Source organism: Anastrepha obliqua, chromosome 2 (genome assembly GCF_027943255.1).
Source record: "Anastrepha obliqua isolate idAnaObli1 chromosome 2, idAnaObli1_1.0, whole genome shotgun sequence".
Taxonomy (NCBI): domain Eukaryota; kingdom Metazoa; phylum Arthropoda; class Insecta; order Diptera; family Tephritidae; genus Anastrepha; species Anastrepha obliqua.
This window is the reverse complement of record NC_072893.1, coordinates 11,743,992-11,768,177: the sequence shown is the minus strand read 5'-3', so window position 1 is coordinate 11,768,177 and position 24,186 is coordinate 11,743,992. Positions and strand designations below refer to the sequence as shown.

Here is a 24,186-nt window from a genome sequence, read left to right as displayed (position 1 = left end):
TTTGGTAAATGCACAAGTCAATTGCAGTGTACAGATCGTTTGAAGGAATGCTTATGTTATCTACCACACGCTGGAGATCAAGCCCAGAACCTCTCCTTACACACGCATCCACTCTTTTATTTCCTTCCTCTCGAGAGTCACCGGGGATCCAAAAAAGTTTGGTGTTGTTTTTTCATAAGCGAGAGTGACCTGCTGCCTTTTTTAATACAGCGTGAATTGTTGAGCGTTGAGGTCAGTGCCTTGATCGCTGCTTAATTAACAACAAAAATGGTAAGGTTTGACGGAGGTAAGTCCATTAGTCTTATCGGTTTTGCTGCTTTGTCAATAGTGTAGATCCCAGTTTGGAAGACACTACACTGGGAGTCCAAAGGAGCAGTTTAAAGATAATTGTTCCGAGTAAACTCCCGATCCAGTGTCATTGTCCATCTTTGAGATGACAGTATAAATATGGTGGCCGCTACCATCTGATATGACTCTGGTCTGCTAATCCTTTTTGTCGGGTAATCTTATTTTATAGTATTTTTTCAGATCCATCTTGTGAACCAAATAGTCTGTTTAGGATGCATCTTCCAAGTGTTCCACAAAGAGCAGAACTGTTACATGCCTACTTAATTCTGGAAGCAGATTTGACCGCTATACCTTTAACCCTAGAAGGGTACGGTTAAATTGTAGGCGCTTATAGGTACCGATGAGTAAATTTTACTCACTTCAGAATTTTGTCGTTATTATCTAATTTATTTTGTAAAATAGTAGTTTTAAATGAAAAAAATTTAAAGCCAGCATATAATATAAATGTAATTTTTTATTATAATATGTAAAATAAGCAAAAATAATACTTTATTATTGATTCAGGACACTTTTTTTGTGCATGTTCACCGCAAATAGCTAAGCCTCTTGGCTTGCGCCTACAATATTCTGAATGGATTTTTTCAACGCGAGGTTCATGTTTGTATTAGTTGCTAATCTTTTATTTTGAAATCCTTCCGTTAACTCCTTGTGTAGAGATAACATAAAATTATAGTCGAGATTCTGGGGTTTTCCCACGGCTACACATGTTGTGCGCGTAAATGATGTATGCGTTTATTGCAGCTATGTTCATCATATTTTGGAAAAATGCTAGAGGCCACCTTCTGGTTTTCCTGACATGGTTAATGTTTTGGCACATCTGGTCAAAACTGTCAACTCCTCCTTTTGTTGAGTTGTACACATGCACTATTTCTGGTTTTCCAGTGGTCTCATGAATACTACCCGTACTGTGCATACTAGACGCCAATAATACAAGTTTATTATTATTGGGCTTGTATGATACAACTGTCAAATCCTCATGAAATATAAACAATGAAGTGGATGCGGCTCGTTTTTTGAAACTTTATATCTGTAGCTTCAATAGGCAATTGTGGTATATTTTTTTTTATTGTGCCAACAGTTGTTGTTTTGTATTCATGGCGGAGACGTTGAATGAAAGGTACACTCGTAAACCAATTGTCTATCGTGACATTTCGATTGGTGCCCTTTACATTTTTCAGCAGTTCAAGAACGTAATATTCACCAGCAGCCATTGCAGGTGGAACACTTCCTTTTCCAAGGTAAACAATGGCATCCAACATATACTTTGTTCCGCTATCACAAGACATGACAATTTTGATGCCATACTTGTTGGGTTTAGAGGGAATATACATCCTAAATGGGCATTTGCCTCTAAATCCAACTAGTTGCTCATCAATGGTTGTATAGCTTCCAGCCTTATAGTTCGCTCTGCAAACTGGAGCTAGTTTGGTCATTTCTCTTCTAGCTGTTCTTGTTTCTTTGTCATCGAACCTTAGACAATTTAGGATAAATTTGAACCTTCTCTCAGGCATGGTTGCCTTGTACCTTTCCCCACAGTAGGTAGTGTCAAACATCATATGTGTTGCCAAGTGATTATCTTTGAGAGCAGCGGACAAGACTAACAAACCAAGAAATGCTTCAAGTTCGTCCATTTCCATTCCATTCCATTCCATTTATCGTATAGTTCTCCCTTTGAATGTTTATTTCTTTATTTGTATAAACCAAAATCTCTTCCAATATGTCTGCGGTAAAAAACAGTTTGAAGCAGCTGGCAGGACACAACGAATTTTTAGCATTTGCTGTTGGGCCAGGGCGAATGTGAACAATATTTTTTGAGGGAGGTTTTTGACCTAGCGCAGCAACAGGTTCCTTACTCCAACTAAAATTTCCATCTTTTCCGATCAGATTGTTGTTACTAGGTGTAATAATTGTAATTACCTCTTCTGTTACACGAAATTCTTGGGCAGCTGATCTTTCATTTCTTCTCCCCTCAATAAGTTTCTGTTTTTTACGTTTGCTGCTTCCAGGTGTTTCCTCCCTTTCTTCCTTTTCACTAAGTTACTGATAAATAAATTTGACTCACACAATTTAGTACGTAAAGGGTACCGATGAGTAAATTTTACTCACTAACTTTTTTTAAATTGTCCACAAGCGCGATAAATCAAACAACACCATTCAATACTTGCGGCAGCCGATTAATGACAGAGTGGGCCAAGCACTGCTAGTGGCTTGACTTTCAGTGTGGCCAACCTGCAGATTTACGAACAAATCTATTCCTTATGTGAGTAAATTTTACTCACAGTACCCTTCTAGGGTTAACATATTTATGAATGCATGGAATATGTAGGACCACTTCGCCCCCTGAGGCGTTGATCGGAACGCATCTATTATTCCAACACAAGCTAATCGTTGGACTTTTATGAAATTCTTGAGGTAGGATTGTAATTGCACCGTCTCCCACCACGCTCCATAAGTCAAAATATCCTCTGATAGATAAAAAGTGAATTACAAGGTTTCTTCATCCTTTCCCCGGTATTCCTTTTCCAAGAAAGCTTTGAGTCCTGAATTCATCATCATCATCAAGTAGCGATTACAGCTCAGGGTGAGCTTTAGCTTCAACGACAATCCTCTTCCAATCTGCACGGTTCATAGCAACAGATCTCCAGCTCCTAACTCGTAGCTTTTTCAGGTCGGCTATGGCTCGGTACGTTCCATCGTTGCAGCGCATGGGGCCAAACCCCCTTCGGAGTACTTTTCGTTCGAAAACTCTTAAGCTACTTTCGTCTTTGCTTGTCAATGTCCAGCACTCGCAGCCGTAAGATAGCACCGGTAGTATTATTGACTGGTAGAGGCGGAGTTTACATTCACGTGTGAGCAGTTTGGACTTCAGCAATTTTGTGTGGGCGTAATATGCTTTGTTGGCATTATTTTGTCTTGTATTGTGTCGTAACTACTGTTTTCATTTTTTATTAACACTCCCAAATATTTGAAGTGTTGAACACCTTCAAAGGTTAATGTCCCGATTTGATGTTTTCAGGACCTCGTCTTTCTTCGCTGCGGGAGACCTTTATGAGTCCTGAATAACGCCAAGATATTTGGCTTCATTCGATAGAGTTAGTGTTACTCCATTTATGGACGGTAACTGGACACTTATTATCTTATATTTTCTAGTGAACATAACTACTTCGGCCTCGACTGGATTAACCACTAGACGGTTGAGGTCACCCACTTAGAGGGTTTCCTTAACGCTAATTGCATGAGCCCGCTGGTTGATCTTGGAAAAGTGTGACTTCTTCCTCTTGCGGAAAAAGTTTGGCTACCACTGATTTTAGAAGTGTGCGGCATATTGGCCGCGGTGATCTCGGGCTTTTAATCTTTCTCATGACAATGTTGTAACCTAGTCGCCAGGGGTCAACATTCACACTCTCACGAAGCTCCTTGAAACACTCATTTTTGTTGTCCTGTAGTGCTGCATTTGTGCTGTTTTATTCCGTACGTAACAAAGCTGATGCTGGCGTGCCGCGCGCTCTTTTAAGCTTTCTTCGAGCAACCATTCATTTCAAGCGGCTGCGGTTTTCTCGTCCCGCCAGTAGACTGACCTCCTCTCCGGTCTTACATGCCGGCTAGGGCGTTGAGCGACTATCTCCTTCCCAAGCATTGAAAAACTTTTTGATGGTAAGACACAGTCCTCCAGAGAGGCTTTCGAAAATCAGCTTTTGTTTACCGATAGCGATGACTTTTTCATGCGCAGAATTATAAAATTGCCTTAAAACTGAAGACTGAAGTTATCATCGAAAAAGATGCGCAAAGTAGATCTAATTTTAACTTTGCCAATTTCATCCTCGAAATTGAGCGAAAAAGTGGCCTGTACTTTTTACTTCATTTAATATTTAAAAATGCGTCCTCTGCGGAACATTCTGTTAAAAGCGAAATTATGTTGTCATCCGTTGCTTGCGGACACTTCCATGTAAGTATGTTTGCATGCAGGAGCTCTTTTTTTTTGCACTGTGCAATGTTGTCATATCCGTTTACTGTTTTTATAATTTGCATTCTTGTGTTTTTCTTTTGTTTTTAGCTCATGTATTTTGTTATTATTATTGCTTAGCAGAGTGTGGCAATCTCTTCTGAAAATGCACACAAACAAATAGCGCGTCCACAGCGGCATTTATAACAACAAAACAGTAATATGATTATAGCATTAGGCTTGTGGCAGTGGCAGTGGCATTGGCAGTGACAGCAGCCTCCCATGGTGTCAACTATCCCACGGGAGTCGTTGACGTATTTACTTGTATTTATGCGCGCCACAAATACACTGGCATACCAAAACATCGCAAGCCATAAGAAGTGATACAGTGGCACGTTTTCGATAAGACGGCCATGCAGATTTTGAGCTGAAGCATTTTTGGTTTAAATTCCGTTCGAAAAGTGCCCAGAACGAAACGCAGTTGAAATAAATATTGTTGAAATCACTTTTTTTGCTACCAGATTGTATACTTCGATTTTACTTTTGAGAGTTAAAAAATTGTATTCGAGGATCATCATGTGGACACCAGTGAGACAGCAATCGATATTTGTGTCTCGCTCAGAGTGATGCAAAGTATAATAAGCGCGGCTTTGTGACGGTGCTGATTATTTTTTTGTCACGCCACTTTATTGGTTTATAAGAAATTATTTACTAAGGCCAAAATTTTATCGAGGGAATCTATACCGATGGCGTGACTTGAGTTTATGTGGAAGTATCGAAGCAAGCGCACAATCATTCCATCAGTGCGTCTCTGAGGCGCCAAAACCAAAAGCCTAGGAAACCAAAATTAAGTATTCCTTGACAATTTCGAATGTCGTGGCTTGGTCCCCTACGAACTCTTTGCGTAAATTGGAAGTAATAGTTGAATGTACTGAAGCGTTTGAGGAAGAATATTCGCTGTAGGTGCCTAGAATTTTGGTGAAACAAAACTTGCTTTCTTTGGCGTAGTGTCAGACTCATATTACAAATGAATATTTAACCAAAATACAGAATTATTAAAATACAAAATATTTTTCTGCAGGCAAAACTCAAGCTACCATTTCGTTTAAAGCACTTTGATCCTATTGAGGCGATAAGCATTCTTAAAGGGGATTAAAGGCGATTCCAAAATTATGTTGTTTATGCAAGTTGCGCCACCGTAGCTGAATGGATTAGGGCGTGACTACCATACGGGGGCGCGTAGGTTCGAATCTCCGTGCATGAAACATAAAAATGAAAAAGTTTTTTCTAATTGCGGTCGCCCCTGGGCACTCAGTGGTGAACTTCCGAGAGAATTTCTGCTATGGAAAAACATCTGCCGTTCGGAGGCTTAAAACTTAAATCTGCAGACCTCTTAGGTTTAATTAGGTTCGGTTAGGTTAGGCAAGGTTATAATAGTTGTCCATAGAGTGGGTTCAACTTGGACGAAGAAATAAAGTTCATTCTTTGTGGTAAATAAGGTGGCAAGGGACAAAAGGTGAAGGAAACCAATAGGACGAAAGGAGGACTCGAAGTAATTCCACGTCTCAGCGCATGCATACCTCACTGATAGTGATCTGTGAGGACACCCACAAAGTTTGAGAGCTGATGCTTTGTCATCCTCAGAAGATCGCTCGAAAGCCTTCAATCCACACGTGGCCAGAAGGATTTCGCGACCTTGCAACTTTGTGTACTTGCCCAGCACTCGCTGAATTGACGCGAAGCCTATCGTTCTAGGTGTAGAGTGCAGGTTGGCAAGGGAATCCAAATCCTCTCCTTTCACAGGAACACTACCTCGTAGGTCCCTCCTCCGACCAGCTCATCCACTTCGCAGTTTCCCGCAATGTCACTATAACCAGGTATCCAGATGTGCCTTATGTCAAAAAATTCGGTTGCAATCGAAAGTGAAATCAGGCATTCTCTAACCAGCCCAGGGCCTTAATTGTCGCTTGGTTATCGAAGTAACTGTGAAATGGTTCAAAAAGTGAAGAAATGACTTGAGCGAATCAAATGGCGAAAGAACAGAAAACATCTGACCGTAGCATCCGCCGTATACTGAAAAATTATCTCAAAGTCAAGCCTTACAAGATCCAAAAGGCGCATGATCTCACCCCAAAGCAACAACAAATCAGACTTTAGAGGACGAAGGAATAGCTTCGCTTGGCCGATAGGGATTAATGCGGTAAATGCGAAATGTTATCGGGAAAGTATTTTGGAGGTTGCTTTGAGGCTGTGGGCAGACAAATATTTCCGTGGCAGACCATGTATGTTTCAACAGGACTCGGCACCGTCTCAGAAAGCTCGAGTGAACCAAGAATGGCTAAAAGTCGATGTTCCGAACTTCAATGCCTCTCGAATTCACCAGACGCGAATCCGATGTATTATTCTCTTTGGACCATTTTGGAGATCAACGTCTGAACTAAAAGATCCACCATTCTCGAGGTGCTGAAAAATTCATTGTTGGCGAGTTGGCCAAAATACCTTCAAGTCACATTCGGGCAGCTTGCGATTCGTTCCTGGACCATCTCAAGGCCATAGACAAGGCAAAAGGTGGTCATAAGGAGCAAAAGTAAATTGATTCTTAATTTTGTACTATTTTCACACATTTTTTACTGGGCTGCAGGACTCTGAATAAAGAATTATACTCTGATTCTGTACACGCGAATCTTCCATTTCTTAAAACAATGTTGGAACTTTTCCTCTGCGGCGCTTTAACTTTTGCTGCCTTGAAGAACCAAAATTTCCTACTTAAATTTGGAACATCAGTTAGGAAGGTGGAAAGAGTCCAAGGGTCTGTCTGTCCTCATTGGAATCAGTGGGACGCTTCAGACCACTCTTACTCTAGTGCTTAAAGCAATGCTGAATGTGGTACTCGTAGGGAAAATTGTTGCTGCACTTGCCGCAATTAGATCGAGGTAGACTTTATGCTACGGACAGTATAGTTTCCTTAGAAACTTAGAGTTCATATCCGTGGGGCTTGATTTAAGTACATCCTTGCTGGGTCAGAGCGATACTGTTTTCTTTCAATGCCCGCAAGAGAGGAGTGGGCGGGGTGCAAAATTTGGAGATAGGATTTTGCAGGAGTATTCTGTGAGAAGCTCCGCAACAAGTTCAAATTTAGGCTGCAGTATTTTTCAAGCGGAGGTAGCTGCAAATAAGCAACCAATCTTACATCTGTAAGTCCTGTAAGGGTGGTAAACGTTTACTCCGACAGTTAAGCGGTAATTAGTGCTTTGGGCTCGTTGTTGGTGTGCCCGAAACTAGTCGGGGAGTACTTGATCTCTCTTCGTGGACTGCATCCGAATACTTTGACATTAGCCTTTTTTGGATTCGCGGTCACAGTGGCATAGCGGGAAGCGCTTCGGCAGATGAGCTAGCTAGATAGAGAGCCATCGAGACGGTTTTATCGCGAAATGAGAGGTTTGGGGTTCTCTTGAGATGGTGTTGGTGATATACGAACGAATTGAAAAAAACACGACAATGTCACTTTGCTGCCATTGAATGACTGATTTGACGAGTGTGTGAATGTATGTTAATTGAATTTGCAGAATTCGGCATCCCCTGTGACGTGGCAGTCGAAGTTCCCCTCATAATTTTCTTTTTCACCAAAGTTAATGAGCAAACCTTGCTGGGCTGGGATACGGTGCACTAGACAGGGCTAGTTTACTGGAGCGGCCGCCCTTGGCCGGGAAAAACCCGGTAACGTAGAATCGGCTCCCCAGAAAATTGGGAGCTACCTCTGACAGCTTGCTCTCCTTCCCAGCGCATACAACCGCTAGTGCAACTAAAGTACAAAATCGAGGACCTTGTTGCGCTTGCCGGCAGCACTTGGGGCAAAGACAAAGAGATATTGCTGTGGACTTTCAAGGGAATAGGGTGACAGGTTCTAAACTATGCTGTGCCTGTCTGGTCGCCTGGAACCAGTGATACGCAGTGGACGAAGCTACAGACCTGCCAAAACACTGCCAGAAGGTCCACGACAGGACGTCTTCTGATGTTCCCGATGCAACACCTATACGACAAGGCCAATATGCTACCTGTAAAGGAGCATAACAAACTGCGCAGCAAGCAGTTCCTGCTAGGGTGTTACCGCAGGTTTCACCCATGCAGACACCTGCTTGAGCCTGAGCCACCTCCCAGGCGAGTCAGGAGCCCTTCCTCTATTACGCGTACGAGATCCAGGACAAAACAGACTGACAGCTACTGGATCAGACAGTGTACAGACAGACAATCAACGACATTCATCGGGAGACCCTTACCACCTTCTTAAGCTCGCGACTCTCGAGTGCCGTAATCGGAGTGCAACCGCCACAAATCGCAGACGAAGAGCTCCAAATTTCCCAAGAGTCCCGCGTAACTTTGGCATTACTGCGTTCTGGATACTGTAGCAGGTTAAACTCCTACTTATCCAGAATTGACTCCGACATGCTAAAGATATGTCCGGTATGTGAAGGCACCCCACACGACACTAACCACCTTTTCACATGCCCCATCAAACCCACTCATTTAACACCTCTCTGGCTCTGGACCCAACCTGTCGAAACAGCTAGTTTCCTGGGCCTATCGTTAGATGAGCTAGATGAAGACGACCGGTGATTACACTACACTGACAGGGCAAAGTTACTGCTACAACAACAACAACAACAGCAAACCTTGCAAATATGAGATGTTACCGGTGCAACTCAATTGAATATTCAGCCAAGGATAGTCGCTTCCCACAATTCAGCAATAATTTTTGATGGATATTTTTCGTCAATACAACAACAACAAAAGTATAGGATTGGCTTTAATAAGTACCGAGAACTTCGAAAAGAGCCTCGAAGAAAAAAGGTAGCACTGAATCTTAAAAAAAAGAACAAAAACACTGTAACAAAGCTGTGTGCTAATGTTGAATAGTAAACTGTATTTTTTTTATTAAATAAACAAAAACAACTAAGTAGCACTCATAACCAGATTAACGCATACGCAATTCAGCATTTTTATTAGCTGTTCTTGCCATTCTTTTTGTGTACTTTTTTACTTGGCTTTCACAGAAAACTACGACAATAAAAAGCCACAGTAGCGCGACAGATAGAAGTTCGAGAGAAAAACAGGCGCAGAGCAGAAAGGAATTAAATCGAAACATAAACAACCAACGTCAGTTGGAAAATATACATCAAGAACAACAACAATGATGTGCGAACACACAAATAAATATGTAGAAATGTAAACATACAGATCAAGATTCACATGAAGGCATGCAACGCATTGCTGAGTCAACTAAGTCCCACGAGTGCCGCTTGCCACACTCGCGCAATAGCACCGAGGCAGGCACTTCGTCACTTTGACGCCACTAATAAAAACGTGCGACTTTACCACGCTACGCTACCGCCGCGCTTGCCACTGTGTTATGTTGTTTGTGTGCGCTATTCATTCATCTGGTGTGCAATTATAGACACTACACTTGAAAGCACGCAAGTGTGTGTGTGTGTGTATGCTGACTGATTGTGGAGCAAAGGAATTTCATTCATGAAATTTTATCTGCTTTCTGCGCTCATCTCTACGCGCTTGACTAATCCCCACCAAAACAGTGGGGATGTGGCAGAAAACGGGTTATTGGTCAACCAGCTACCAGCTACCGTGGGAGAGTAGCAGAGAGAGCGAGAACTGAGCGCCAGCGTCAACGTCAACGTCTGCGCTCGTGCCTTCAATTGCTCCAACTGCACTCGCTGGCTACTGTCTTCCGCAACCATTCTTCAACGATGGCTGATCAATGCCGATGCCGATCAGCAGCGTCACACGACCACGTTGATAGCGTGCACGAGCTGTTTGGGGCGTCGTGTTGCGCTGTCGTCACCAAGTGGCGCACGCGACGATTGGTCGTCGCACTAGACAGCCGTATCCACCAAGTCTGTTGTCAGCGAATGGGGAGCGAGTGTGCATGCGAGAGTAATTGATTGCGAGAGTGCATTCGTATGCTGTGCTCCAATAAAAAGTCAACTTATCGCGCGCTCACGATCATTTTCGTTGGTAAAGTGCGCCAGTTAAGTTCGTTGCAAGGATCGAGTGGATGGTTAGTAGTAACATAAGCGGGTTAAGGCAGCGCGTTACAAAAATGTGCTAAACAGTTTGTGAAAATAAAGAACAAAAACTTAAGGAAAAAAGAAACACGCGTGAAATTTATAGTTTGTTCTAGAAAAAATACGGATTATACTTGAAAACTGCTACCTTAAGTGGTTTGTGAAATCATTGAAATTGAAACTTGTTTCCATAAATTATCAATCAAAAGTGTTTACATGCATGAGTTATCCCACGAAAATGGCGCCAAATCATCATCCACATCATTTCATGGTACACGGCTTGCCGCTGGAGCCAGTCTCACGCACTTATCAATACCGCAAGATAATGAAGCCGATGCTAGAGCGCAAGCGGCGGGCGCGCATCAATAAATGTCTAGACGAGTTGAAGGATTTAATGACCAGCACTTTGCAGGCGGTAAGTTTGTATGGTTGGTAGATTTTTGATAGTTTGTATGATAAGTTTTAGAATGGAAAGCGCAACAAAAAGATGTACAGTAGAAATTTGATTTTTGCACGTACACAATAAAAACCGGGCTCGGTGCAAGTTTCGAGGAGGTCGCAAGTATTGAGGACTTTTTCTATACAAATTAAAATATTAGTTTAGGCATACGTTCATAGCGTTTTTACTGAAGACTTTTATTTAAACAAAAAACAATAATTACATCAATAAGTTATATATATATATAATTGGCACCTATACCCGTTTTGGGTGTTTGGCCGACCTCCTCTTTTTATTTGTGGTGTGCGTCTTGATGTTGTTCCACAAATGGAGGGACCTACAGGTTCAAGCCGATTCCGAACAACAGATATAATATATTTTTATGAGGAGCTTTTTTCATGGCAGAAATACACTCGGAGGTTTCCCATTGCCTGACGACCGCCATGAGAAAACATTTTTTTTCTTCATTTTAGTTTTTCACCGAGACTCGAGCCTGCGTTCTCTCTTAATTCTGAATTGTAGTCACGCACCAATCCATTTGGCTACAATAAATTAATCAATTATATATTCGCCATTGCTGGTTACAACTTCTTCCCACCTCACGACTAGTTTGTTGATGCCGTTCGCCAAAAATCGCCTGGTCTGGTGTCAAAGAAGTTGTTAAGCCAGTTTTTAAGAACCTCTTTGTTATTGAAGGTAACGCCCTTCGTATGGTTTGACAGGGAGCGGAAAAGTTTTTAAGCGATCAGTGCAAGATGTGGATGCTGAAGCACCTTCCATTCGAGTTCTTGGAGTGCGGTTTTGAAGACTTTGACGACTTGTGCAGCCTGGTGTTGGCTGTTTTGACCATGTCGATCAGGTCTTTTCAGTCGAATAGCCCCATTCACGCAGTGTAGCTAGGCAATGTAGATCTCCTTGTTGACCGTGACATTCTTTTCGAGCATTTTCCAGTGTACCATGCCCTTCCAGTCTCACCAAACACATATCAGGATCTTCTTTGCTTCAAGATCCAGCTTCACTCTTGGCTTTGGCGTATCTTCTGGAGCCACCCACTCTTTTCTTTGCTTCACATTGATGTATAGGCATAATTTTTTTCATCTCCCTTGACGATTCGGTACAAAACGCGCTGTTTATGGCCGCGTGTTGCTCTATTGCGGACGAGATGCTGAGTAGCAATTTGAAGGCGACTTTCTTTGTTTTTTTTCGTTGGGCTCGTGAGGCAACCAGGCTCCCAATTTTTCAGTAAATTCCATTGAATGAAAGTGATCGAGAATCGTTTTATGATCACAGTTCAGTTTTTCCGCCAATTCACGACTGGTTTGCCGGCCGTTCTCCATCAAAAGTGCTTTGAGACGTTCTTTATCGAATTCAGAAGGCCTTCCGCTGCTGAACGTGACATCGACGTCGCCATTTTTGAATTTTACAAACTATTTCCGTGCTGCAGATTCGCCTTTGACACCTTCTCCATACAAGTAACAAATGTCCCGAGCTGCTTCGGCAGCTTTCTGACCTCGATGAAAAGCTAAGAAATGCAGGTGTCGAAAATGTTGATTTTTGCCTACTCAATTTTTTTCTCGCGAGCCATTTCTTCATGTTAGGGAACAAGAAAGTCACAAGGATCCAGATCGTATACAGCATATTGCCTTTTTCAGGTTCGCAGTAACTCAACTCCACAAGCAACGCTGTGACTTAAGAGGAATTTTTTGTAGCTCAATTTAGTAAGCCTTATAACGTTTCGGTCCACGGACTGTATTACAGCTGTATAGTAAAACACATTACCGATATTTGGCCGCCATAGCTCTTTAACTCGCCTTCTTTGGGATGACATGGTGCATTATCAATAAGAAGAAGGGGTTTTTCCGGAAGATTTTGCACACGAAACTCTTTTACTGGTTCATTTAAGCAATTTCTGATGAAAACAGGATTCTTTGTTTTGCGAAATAATTAACATACCTCTGGAAGAAATGTTCTAAGAAACCAGTCTTCAAATTAAACTAAGGCCATCCAAACACGTTTAATTCCTTTGTAGGCCGCAGTCATATTAGTTAAACTTTTTAATGAACGCGGTTTGGCCGATTTCCCTATAATTATTTTTGTTTACTTTACAATTTCCAGCAGCATTTGTACAAGCAAGGAACGTTATTCTCTCCTTACTGATCCTATGTCCCGAAGCCGCGGTTTCTTTTGAGCGCACACGAGTTTTATCGGGCACGAGCTGCCAAAATAAACCAGACTCATTGGTATTGTGTGTCTGCTGTTTCGTCAAACTTAAATCCATCATTGATTTGTTAAATTTCCCCAACAGGGGGTTGATGGAGTCACTCTTATTTGATAAATTTTCTCCGTAAATTTTTAGCCTTCGTATTCCATGCCTCTTTTCAAAGTTTGCAACTCAACCGTTGTTAGTGTGGAAGCCCCCTGGCTTTTCTTGAATTTTGGCATATAATAACTTGGCTTTCTCTAGCTGAGTTGTAAGTTTTTGGCCCTTCATTCCGCAAACCAATTGAACAACGCCGTTTCCATTTTTGGGAACTCACAAAACTTAAGAGATTTTCTTTTACCTGGACCGCCAAAAACTATTTTAAATTTTTATAAATCCTATTTTGAAATGTTTTCTATGTCTTATACTTTTAATTTGAGTCATAGCACTTGAAAACCCCCTTAGCAGTTGCTGTTTTATAGGCAAAAATGTTGCAACAACGATATTGGCTAAGAAATATCGGATCAAATATTATAGTCGGCCAAAAAAATATCAAAATCAGACCTTTGTATTAAGTAAAAATCTGTATTTTGCCGCCACTACACGTACAATTGGAACTTAACAAAAATTGTATAAAAACTTTAAATAAAAAAACTGAGGCATTACACTAATTGAAAGCTATTTTTTTAGAGCTAAGTGATACAAAAATTGAATTATTATATTAAAAATTATGAATTGATCATTTTAAATTAGTGTTGTCGTTTGTATTTTTAAACCAGAATTTAATCATTGCAAGCAACGCTTTCGTAGTGGTTCAGTCATATAAAAAAATTGTTGAATTTCCTCTCTTCTTATCATTTTGGAACGGCGTGAGACACAACTTTCTTCACCCGAAAGATATTGGCAAAACACTCTTTATGTAGAAATTTATATACCAAAAGGTGCCGCAATGTATATGGCTTTACCTGCTATTTGCTGGTCACTTTTTAGCTCACTTGGTATTTTGAAATTGACAGCGTTTCAGTATGAATTCCGCATCGTACCTCCAAATCGGAAGTATTGCTGAAGCAGCACAGATTAATAAGAAAATCCGTTTGCCCTTGTGTTCGTGCGGTCTTCTTCATTTTGTTGCTACCACCGAAAGTGTGCGCATAGACCCGAGAATAAGAGCTCGCCTGAAATATCTAAAATCCAAAATTTCATTGACATAGGAAAGTTGGCGAGAAGGTGGGAAGCGTCAACCACTATCTCTGCTACAGCCCCGCTCTGGAAATAATACCAAATCTCTATATTAGAGAGTATTTCTTTGAATGCCTGGCGGGTTTTGGAGTGAATAGGCACTCAAAATCTCCAAGGCTTCTTAAACGAAATTCATTGATTAGGCTACACGACGATTCAAAGCGACGGAATTAGGTAATACTCACGAGGCATCACAGTAGGCCATGATGTATTGTATGTAAAAGGTTTTCCAATCAGAGGTGTTATTTTGATATGCAAAGAAAAATGCTATTTTTTAATATACATGATCGAATGTTTATTTCATTATAAAGAGGAAGGTATGCCCTTAATAGTGGAAAATAACATCAGGCAAATGATCACCACGACCACGCCAACAGGACAATATCCTTTTCATGAAATTTTCCATAACCGAATTGCAAAAGGGGCTGCTCTATGTCCTCGATAGCCTCACGAATTTATTCTTTGAGGTATTCAATCGACCCTGGGCTGTTGGCGTAGACCTTCTCTTTCACGTGGCCCCAAAGGAAAAAAGTCACAAGGTGTTAAATCACAAGATCTCGGTGACCAATTGGGATCATCTCTTCGAGAGATAACACGGTTCGGAAACTTTTCCCGTAAAAGCTCAATAGTTTCGTTGCTTTTGTGGCACGTAGCGCCGTCTTGTTGAAAATAAACGTTTTCCAGATCAATACCATCCAATTCCGGCCATAAAAAATCGTTAATCATCTCTCAATAGCGATAGATAACACCTGTTATTGGAAAACCCTTTATCTATCTCTCTGAGTTCCGTATAAAATGTCAGCCACCGTAACGTAACATAACTTCGCACTAGTCTGAGAAAAGCCTGCTTATAAGCCTCAGTTTATAGGGTTTACAACTACTAACTTGAAGGAAAATGAGCATCTCGTTTCTTTATAGGTTTTGGAGCAGTTTAAAAATCACGGCAATTTTTTTCAAAAAACTTTCCTGTCGAATGAAGTTAAAAAAAATAAATTATCTCAATTGAAGATCAAAGAACCCACAGATTTCCGTAGGGAATGCTAACTAAGATCTCTTGAGCAGCGTGCCATTCGACTCGTTCAAATATCTGACTTTAGCTCGCTAAGAAAGTTACTTGTGATCTCCATGGAACTTCTATTTGATACCATTATCTTTTTGTGAACTGCCGTTACATGGAGAGTCCAACATTTTTGTACCGACTCCGAGTAATGAATGGCTTTTATTACAGACGTACACTTGGACGTTTGCCTTTCCGTGCCAAGGAGCGACTGCTTTAGCAAAATAACTTTTTCCATCACTTCATTTTCCACGGCGCCAATAGGTATCAAACCTGGAAGAACTGACAGAATCGGCTGGAATATCAGATTAGGCTCCGTGGGGGCTCGCTTAGGCTTGGATGACCATTGTGATACCACTTCGTTGTGCTCAACCATTTCGTACCTCTAATAAACGATTTACTAATGGAAGGGCGGTCGAGATAGATGATGGAATTGCTTCTGTTTTCATTTATTCTAGATCAAACCTGTCTCATTCCCCACAAATGTGCTGCGTGGTTTATCTGTTGTTGGCCTGCGTCATGTAAGCCCTCCTGATTCAGGGCTTGTTTGAGGATAAAGGGATGTCTGGGATGCCCATTTACTACATAAACAGAGCTTACTGTTTTAAGCTCAGTTCCCTGCTTTATCAGCTCGTCCGCGATGCAATTTACAGGAATATTTCTGTGTTCAGGAGCCCAGACAACTCATTTCTATGTCCAATTACTAAGTTAATTGGACGTATTATTGCATTGTAGAAATTTAATGACGGCTTCAGTGCCAAAGTAGATAGTGAACGGGCGAGACCCTCCCCACAGCGCACATTCTTTTACAGCTGTTAGCTCAACTTGAAAAATACTGCAGTGCTGGGTTTAGCATCAGTACTTTTAAGTATATAGATGCCACCGCCGATCCTATTATTTGTTCTTGAGCTATCAGCGACGGTACCCGCTGATTCGAAGTCAAGGTGCTTCAAGTTATCATACTCAAATCTTTCTGGGATTCTTGTGGACAACTTATTTTCAAAGCAGAACTGTCGTCTAGCGTAATTTAGCTCCCTGTGCGTTTCTGGGAAAAGTTCTAAGAATTTTTGGGTGCTCAGATCTGAAGTTTTTTAGGCCTGGCGTGTTAGTTCGGAAATTGCCACAGATATGTATGAATAGAGGGTCCAATAGAGTCTCAAGTAGCTTGAAGAGTGTAAAAAATAGCACCGAGCATAGCTGTGCTTTCCATTTTGCTCTTAAATGGCTGCCATATTAACAAAATTAGCAATCATTTACTTCTTCGGTCGCATCGCGGCAGGCAAAAGACAAACCTCCGAGTATATTTCTGCCATGGAAAAGCTCCTCATAAAAAGAATGTGTCGTACGGAGTCGGCTTAAACCTGTAGGACCCTCCATTTGGGGAACAGCATAAAGAGGCCGATTATTTATTTATTTTTAATTTAAATTTAATTTCTTCGCAACGAAAACGAGAATAAAAGAAAGCATGAACCTAAGTTGCATATTTTTAGACAAACTGGCCGTTATTTAATTTTTGGTAGACTTTTCCACTCTTTGCAAAGAGATTTTCTTTAAGAAGAACGTTGATGAAATTTTCAGCAAAATTATTATATAAAAAAGTGTTAACCCTCTAATGATCTCTAAGTTTAGTTTTCTTAAACTATGCCAAGAAAATGAAAATGGAGAAAAATAAGAGAAGTAAGAGAGTTAATTAGGTAAAATATTCTACAAAAATATTGCTCGTGAAATTCTAATACACACGATGTCTTGTTATCTATTCTTCTTCTTCTTCTTAATTGGCGCGATAACCACTTACGCGATATGAGCCGAGTTTAACAAAGCGCGCCAGTCGTTTCTTTCTCCCGCTAACCGGTGCCAGTTGGGCATACCAATGAAGCCAAGTCCTTCTCCACCTCATCTTTCCAACATAGAGGGGGAGGAAGGCCACTGCTGCTACCACCAGCTGGTACCGCATCGAATACTTTCAGAGCCGGAGTGTTTGTTTCCATTCGACCGACATGACCCAGCCAACGAAGCCGCTGGATGTTTATTTTCTTCACTATGTCTAAGTCGTTGAAAAGCTCATACAGCTCATCATTCCATCGTCTGCGATATTCGCGGTTACCAACGTGCAAAGTTCCAAAAATCTTACGCAGAATCTTTTTCTTAATGGAAATTACAGCCATATTTTTTTCTTTATTTTGCCTCACTACCAAGGTAGGTCTATAAAAGGCAATATTGTTTTATGCAAAAGTTTTATGCTTACAAAAATATGTTAAACTAATAGAATTATATCCTATGCAAGATTTGTGGTTTTTTTTTCTTTCCTTGTTCACTCCACTCGGAAGCATAGAGCCTCGACAAGACTCAGTCTTTCATTGGTTTCGTTAATCTATTAGCCTGCCGCTACCAGTCCTAAGTAGTGGGAATGCCCACCTGTCGTTGTTGCTTAGGAACAACGCCTTCTTACTGCTTGGAGCGTCATCTGTGTGTCAAATTTTTCTGTCGGAAGGATCACACAGATGGTTGAGGACTACGCTAAATTTGGTGTGTCTGCGCTATTAGCGCCATTGCCCGCTTCCTCTTGCTGGCACTACTGATGCAATGTGTAACTAAGTATTTTTCTTTGGTTTTTGCTTGTTTTAGCTATCACAATGCAAGTAATGCGCTAATTTTTTTGGCGGGAGTAAGGATTGGAAGGATAAGGTTGTTGCGGTTGAGGAATTAATTTTTTTTTTATTTTTTTGTTTTTTTTTTATAGAAACTAGGAAAGTAGGTAAAGTTTTTTTTTTTTTTGTTTTTTTATTATTATTTACATTGTAACTAGTTAATAAATTATAAACTAACGAACAATTTGGATTTAATTTTGTACAATACAACTAAATTTAAAGATACTCTGCATCAGGCTTGCAGGGAAATGGGCTACTGCGTGAGTTGGTGCGGTTTTTTTCGTTTCAGCCTTTCTTTCCATTTAACGGGGTCAATTAGGGCTGAGGCTTCGCTATTTACATGGTGGCGTAGTCTTTCCATATGAGACTTAGCGTTGATGTTGATCGAAGTGGCAACTGAGTCGATGCCAAGGTCGCGTTCGATATCGGCGTTACGGACGTACCAAGGTGCATTAACAGCGCATCGTAGTACCTTATTTTGGAATCTTTGTATGGATTTTATGTTGGTTGAGCTTGAGCAGCCCCATAGCTGGATCCCATATGTCCAAATTGGTTTAAGCACCTGCTTATATAAAAGAATTTTATTGTATATGGATAAGGCTGATTGGTTGCCCATAAGCCAGTACATATTTCTAAATCTGATATCTAACTCTTCTCTTTTCTTTTTAACGTGAGCATTCCATCTAAGCTTGGTATCTAGTGTCATACCTAAGTATTTGGCGGTGTTGTGATGCGGGATTTGTACGCCGTTTATATGTAGTGGCAGATATTTGATTTTCTTCTGTGTGAAGTCTAAATGAACCGATTTTGTTTCGTTTAGTTTTATGCGCCATTTAATGGTCCACTCGGAGATTTTATTTAAATAAATTTGAAGGTTTTTGATTGAGTCAATCTGAGTTTCTCCTACCGATAAGATGGCTGTGTCGTCAGCAAAAGTTGCTGTGGAGCAATTTATGTCAATAGGTAGATCACACGTAAAAAGAATATAAAGAATGGGCCCCAGCACGCTGCCCTGTGGGACGCCAGCTTTAATTTCCTTAAGTTCGGAATATGTGTCTTCGTATTTTATTCGGAAAAAACGATCGGATAAGTACGATTTTAGAACATTAAAATATTGTATTGGTAGAAGCGCATTTATTTTGTTGAGGAGCCCAATGTGGCAAACTTTGTCAAAGGCTTTAGACACGTCGAGAAAGACAGCAGAGCACACCTTTTTTTCCTCAAAGGCGTTTTCAATGATGCGAGTAATTCTGTGCACTTGATCGATGGTAGAATGTTTTGTGCGAAAACCAAATTGATGCACTGGTATTATATTTCTTTGCTTAATAATTATGTTGAGACGTTTGGCTAAAAGCTTTTCCATCAGTTTTGATATAATTGGTAGGAGCGAGATAGGCCGATAAGATGTGACATCATGCGCTGGCTTCCCTGGTTTATTAAACATAATTATTTCAGCAGTTTTCCAATATATTGAGATATGGTGCAATTTGAATGTGGCGTTCATTATTTCAGTAAACCTAGATATCGTGCATTGAGGAAGTTGTTTTAAAATTTCAGCAGTAATAAGATCATACCCAGGCGCTTTTTTTGATTTTAGTTTATTTATTTCACCAAGCAATTCGGAATCCGTAACAAGGGGAATTTCGGCATCCGTTTCATAGGTAAGTGGCTGCATTCCGGCTATCCTCGACGTGTCATATGGCTTAAAGATGCCCTCGAGGTACTCAGCAAAAACATTAGCTTTTTCTTGACTGCTTTTGGCCCAAGAACTGTCTTCTTTTTTGATTGGTGGGTACTGTGCTACTGGCTGTGAAAAGTTTTTTGTACATTTCCAGAGCGAGTAATCAGTGCTGCGTTCGTTCGATAAGCTCTTTAGATACGTACTCAGAGATCTGTTTTTAAATTCTTTTATTTTCCTGGAAATTTCTTTCGTAATTTTATTTAGTCGTTTTTTGTCGGAGGGAGATCTTGTTTGCTGCCATCGTCTTCGTATTTTGCGTTTTTCTGCGACCATATCTTTAATATCTTTGGTATATTTATGACCTGATGTGACAAACTTTTTTTCCGAAGTGCTACTCCAGGCTGCCAGTTGTATAAGGTTAGATAATCTTAATATTTCATCATCTAAATCGGAAGTGTTGGTAATTTCTGCATTGTGATTATCCGCGGTTAAAACGTTCCTAAAATATTCCCAATCCGTATATTTATTTGTTAGCGTAAATGGCAATTTCTTGATAAGCGCATTTTCATATAATGTTAATAAAATTGGAGAATGATCCGAGTTCATATCCAACCCGCTTTCTATGCTGATATAATTAGCTGATATTTTTTTGGCAATGAAAAAATCGATTAGGTCGGGTATTTTTTGTGAATCCGTTGGCCAGTATGTTGGAGTCCCAGTAGAAAATGTTACACATCCAGTCTGTTGAAGAGCTTTGCATAATTCTCTACCTTTTGTAGTGGTTAATCTCGAGCCCCAGTGTGTGTGCTTCGCATTGAAGTCACCGCCCATTAAAAATCGGTTGTCGTGACTATTAATTAGCTCTATGTATTGGTCGCATTTGATCTGATGTTTTGGGGGACTATAGACTGCAGTGACTGATAAATTCCTATCACTCTCCACTGTTATGGTTATTGCTTGAAATTCAGGTATAGAGATGCTGCCTTCTTCGTAATGCTTTATATTGTTTCTTATAATAATAGCAGCGCCTCCTCGTGCGGCGTTGTTTGGGTGAATTGAATGGTATGTATTGTAGTTTTTGAATTTGATATATGACTGTTTGGTAAAGTGCGTCTCAGATATTAGGCAGATGTCGATTTTTTCGGTTTCTAAAATCATTTCCAGCTCGCTTTGATGTTTAAACAAGCCGTTTGCATTCCATAGCATTATTTTTAAAAATTTAGTCATTTTTATTCAACTAGGTGTAGTGTTTTTTCGATCTTCTGCAATCTCTTTTCTAGTGCAGTCATATACTCGTTTTGTGTCGTTATTTTTTCCAATATTTGTTGTAGTATGTTAGCGTTTTCCGAGTGATTGTTTCCTTTTACTACCTGTGAGAATGTGGGTCTTTTAAGTGGTGTAGTATTGTTTTGCAAAATTGGTTTGCTAATAAGGTTATTTGGGTAGCTACCTATAATATTTTTATTTATACTTTTGCCTTGAGTACTATTTATATTATTTTTTATTTTTGAGCCAGCTCGTTGATCACGTATCTTTTGTAGTTCTTTGGCAACAACACATCCCCTGTAGTTCGCAGGATGGGACTCACCACAATTGCAGCATTTTGGTTGTTGTTGTTCAAGCTTTGTGCATTCAATCGTTTTATGCTTCCCTGCGCATTTGACACACCTTGGTTGTTTGCCACAGTAGTTTTGCGTGTGCCCATATGCCTGGCATGATTTGCATTGCGGTATGAGTTTTGATTGCCTCACTGCTTCTATAGTAACAACAGAGTGTAAGATAGTTTTTACTTCATGTATTTTCTTAATGTTTTCATTGGAATCAAACGTAAGGAGAAACATATCTAAAGGTTCTTTAGTTTTCCATTTCAATTTATTGACTGCGCTGATGGCTTTAAGTCCTTGTTTTTGAAGATTTGATATTATTTCTCCTGGATCACTCGTATGATGCAAGTTCTTTACCATCACCTTAATCGGCCGGGCTTGCTTGTTTTCGTATGTATACCAAGATAAGTTTTTATTGGTCAGCATTTTTGTCAGGTTTCTATAGTCATCAGGATCTGATGCACTGATTTTGTAAGTATTATTGTTTAGAAGTTTAATAAGAAACTCTTTTTTCATTTCCTTTTTCGCAATATTAAAAATTTGTTGGTAATCGCATTCTCCAGATATCATTATTGGTGGAGGTCGCGGGATTTTCTTCTCTTTTTGCTCAAAGGATGCTTTTGCAGTAACTTTTGAGTTAGAAGCCTGTATTTCAGGTGATACTTCAGCCTTCCTTTTCTTACTTGGCCTTTTTTTTAGGATCCAATCCGTCTCTCGTGCAAGTTCCTCTTCATCCGTTTCATATTGTACGTTAGTATCATTTTTTTTAGGAGTAGGTAAAGTTTGGAAAAGTGCGAGGACCGTGCTTTACGTGGGATTCGAACCCATAACAACTTCTGGGATGGCAGGCTAGTGCACTTCCGCTAGACTACCGAGGCCGCTATGCGAGATTGCGTTTAAAATTGTTTTCGCTTTGTGGTTAAATTTCAAGGGCCGATGTTGAATGAGAACCACATCTAAATATCAACGACACCGTTGGACTTCTTTCTTTGGAGTTATTTGAAAGAAAAGGTGTACGTCGATAAGCCAGCAACAATTCAACAGCTAAAGGATGAGATAATTCGGCACTTTAACGGCATAGAACCTCAATTATGCCTCAGCGTCATCGAAAATTCGGACCATCGGATGGAGGTGTGCCGCCGAGGCCGCGGCGACCATTTGGCCGATATTTTATTCCATACGTAATTGAGCCATACCAATATTATCACAATAAAGAGAAATGACAATAATTTAAAAAAAATATTGTATTTTGTTCAAAATCAACACCGGCCCTTGAAACTTAACCACCCTTTATATCAGACAAATAAAACGAGCGAGAAAAATAAAAATATTAAATAAAAAAACGTTTGATGTTACATTTGCGACTGTCGATAGATGTCAAAATATAGAAATTGTAAAAATCGCTTCCTCTTACTTTAACACCTGGCACTAAATGTCAAAATATACATAGCATTTTGGAAACCCCGTTATATGCACCTTCACTAATTTCTCTATCCATTTATCCATTTCAGGATGGCGAAAACCTCTCCAAACTAGAGAAAGCCGATATTTTAGAGTTGACCGTGCGCCACCTGCAACGCCTGCGCGAGACCAACGGTCTTTTCGTGCGTCACAGCGACACAATGAACATGGAAAAGTTCTGGGCCGGCTTTCAGCATTGCGCCGTCGAGGTATCGCATTTCCTACAAAAATACGATCAACAAAACAAACACGTGAACGGAGATCTAATCAAATATATTGCGAATTATGTGCCAAATATGGCAGCAGCAGTGGCTGCAGCGGCGGCAACAGCCAATGGCACTACTACAGCTTCAGCAGCAGCAGCAGCAGCTAAGCCACAAACACCACAAGCCCCACCAGCAATGGCATCGGCTGGCAGTGGAGTTAGCGCGCTCAATGTGGCCAATAACATAAATGAGCACTACCAAAGATTCTGTACGGCACTGCGCCACATACCCACGGACACAGCAGTAACGAAAATAGCGCCAAACACAACCGCACCGCAACCGCCTGCCGCAGCAGTGGCAATGGCAGCCACGACGTCGCACGCCAGGCACCAACAAATGCAAATATCTGCTTCAGCAATTTCCAGCTTTGAACGCATTTGGGAAGCGGCAGCGCGAGCAGCAGCCACCGACAAAACGCGAATGCATCCCTACGCCCGAAAACCGTTAAATAATCACAGCAATGGCTTGAGCGTGGTGGAGCGTGCGGATGGCGTTGGCGTGGGCGACGGCGGTGGCATTGATTGGGCCGATGGTGGTTTTCTACCGGGCGATGGCCTTGTTTGGCGACCTTGGTGATGCCAGCCATATGCGCGCACACCAACAATGCACATTCCATGCGTTCGTTCGCTCGTTCGTTCGTTCGTTCGTTCATCATTTGGTCGCCTGACCTTAAACGTGGATAATTTTACCTTTTAACGTAATAAAATTATGCTTAATGCAGCATGCATGCCCGCATGTTTGTCTGTATGTATATCTGCGTATGTGTGTGTATATTTCGAAGGACCACAGCAGCAAAATTTCTATATTTGTACATAAATGCAAATCTGTTGTGCAACTGCATGGTAAAAGCTTTATTTATTTCTATGTGAATATTCGAATAATTCGAGTTAATAATTTAATGATTTTAATGTATAGAAGCTAAATATTTAATAAATTTGATATTTACCTTGCGTAATTGCTTTTGCTGTAATGAGTTTTGCTGCCCATATAAATTATGTTGGTGTGTGGGTTTTGTGTTTGCCATTTACCCGCTCGCAATTTTACATATCTGAGTGATTGACAAATACAGAACTTGTTAAAATAATTGGAGGTTCGTTTCGTAAGAGGAAACCATTTTTAGTTAACCTTGCGATTAGTCAAAAATTACCAGCGCAGCAGACGACGAAAAAAGACTAGAAGGCGATAAACGAATTATGCAAGAGGAAGAGGTATAGAGAAATGGG

General features: G+C 40.6%; 1 protein-coding gene across 1 annotated transcript; it reads left to right on the top strand.

Moving 5' to 3' along the window:
• Positions 1-10,329: 10,329 nt before the first annotated feature.
• Positions 10,330-23,876, top strand: LOC129237787 (protein hairy-like). The gene is made up of 2 exons (XM_054872720.1): positions 10,330-10,783; positions 22,748-23,876. Exons 1-2 carry the CDS (start codon positions 10,589-10,591, stop codon positions 23,537-23,539), a joined length of 987 nt encoding a protein of 328 aa, XP_054728695.1. The 5' UTR covers positions 10,330-10,588; the 3' UTR covers positions 23,540-23,876.
• The last annotated feature ends 310 nt before the right edge of the window (positions 23,877-24,186 follow it).

What these genes read in the sequence shown, in the direction of transcription:
- LOC129237787 (XM_054872720.1), top strand. Translation starts at nt 10,589, where the DNA reads ATGAGTTATCCCACGAAAATGGCGCCAAATCATCATCCACATCATTTC. An exon ending in TGACCAGCACTTTGCAGGCG is followed by an intron (nt 10,784 to 22,747) that starts GTAAGTTTGTAT and finishes TATCCATTTCAG; the next exon opens with GATGGCGAAAACCTCTCCAA.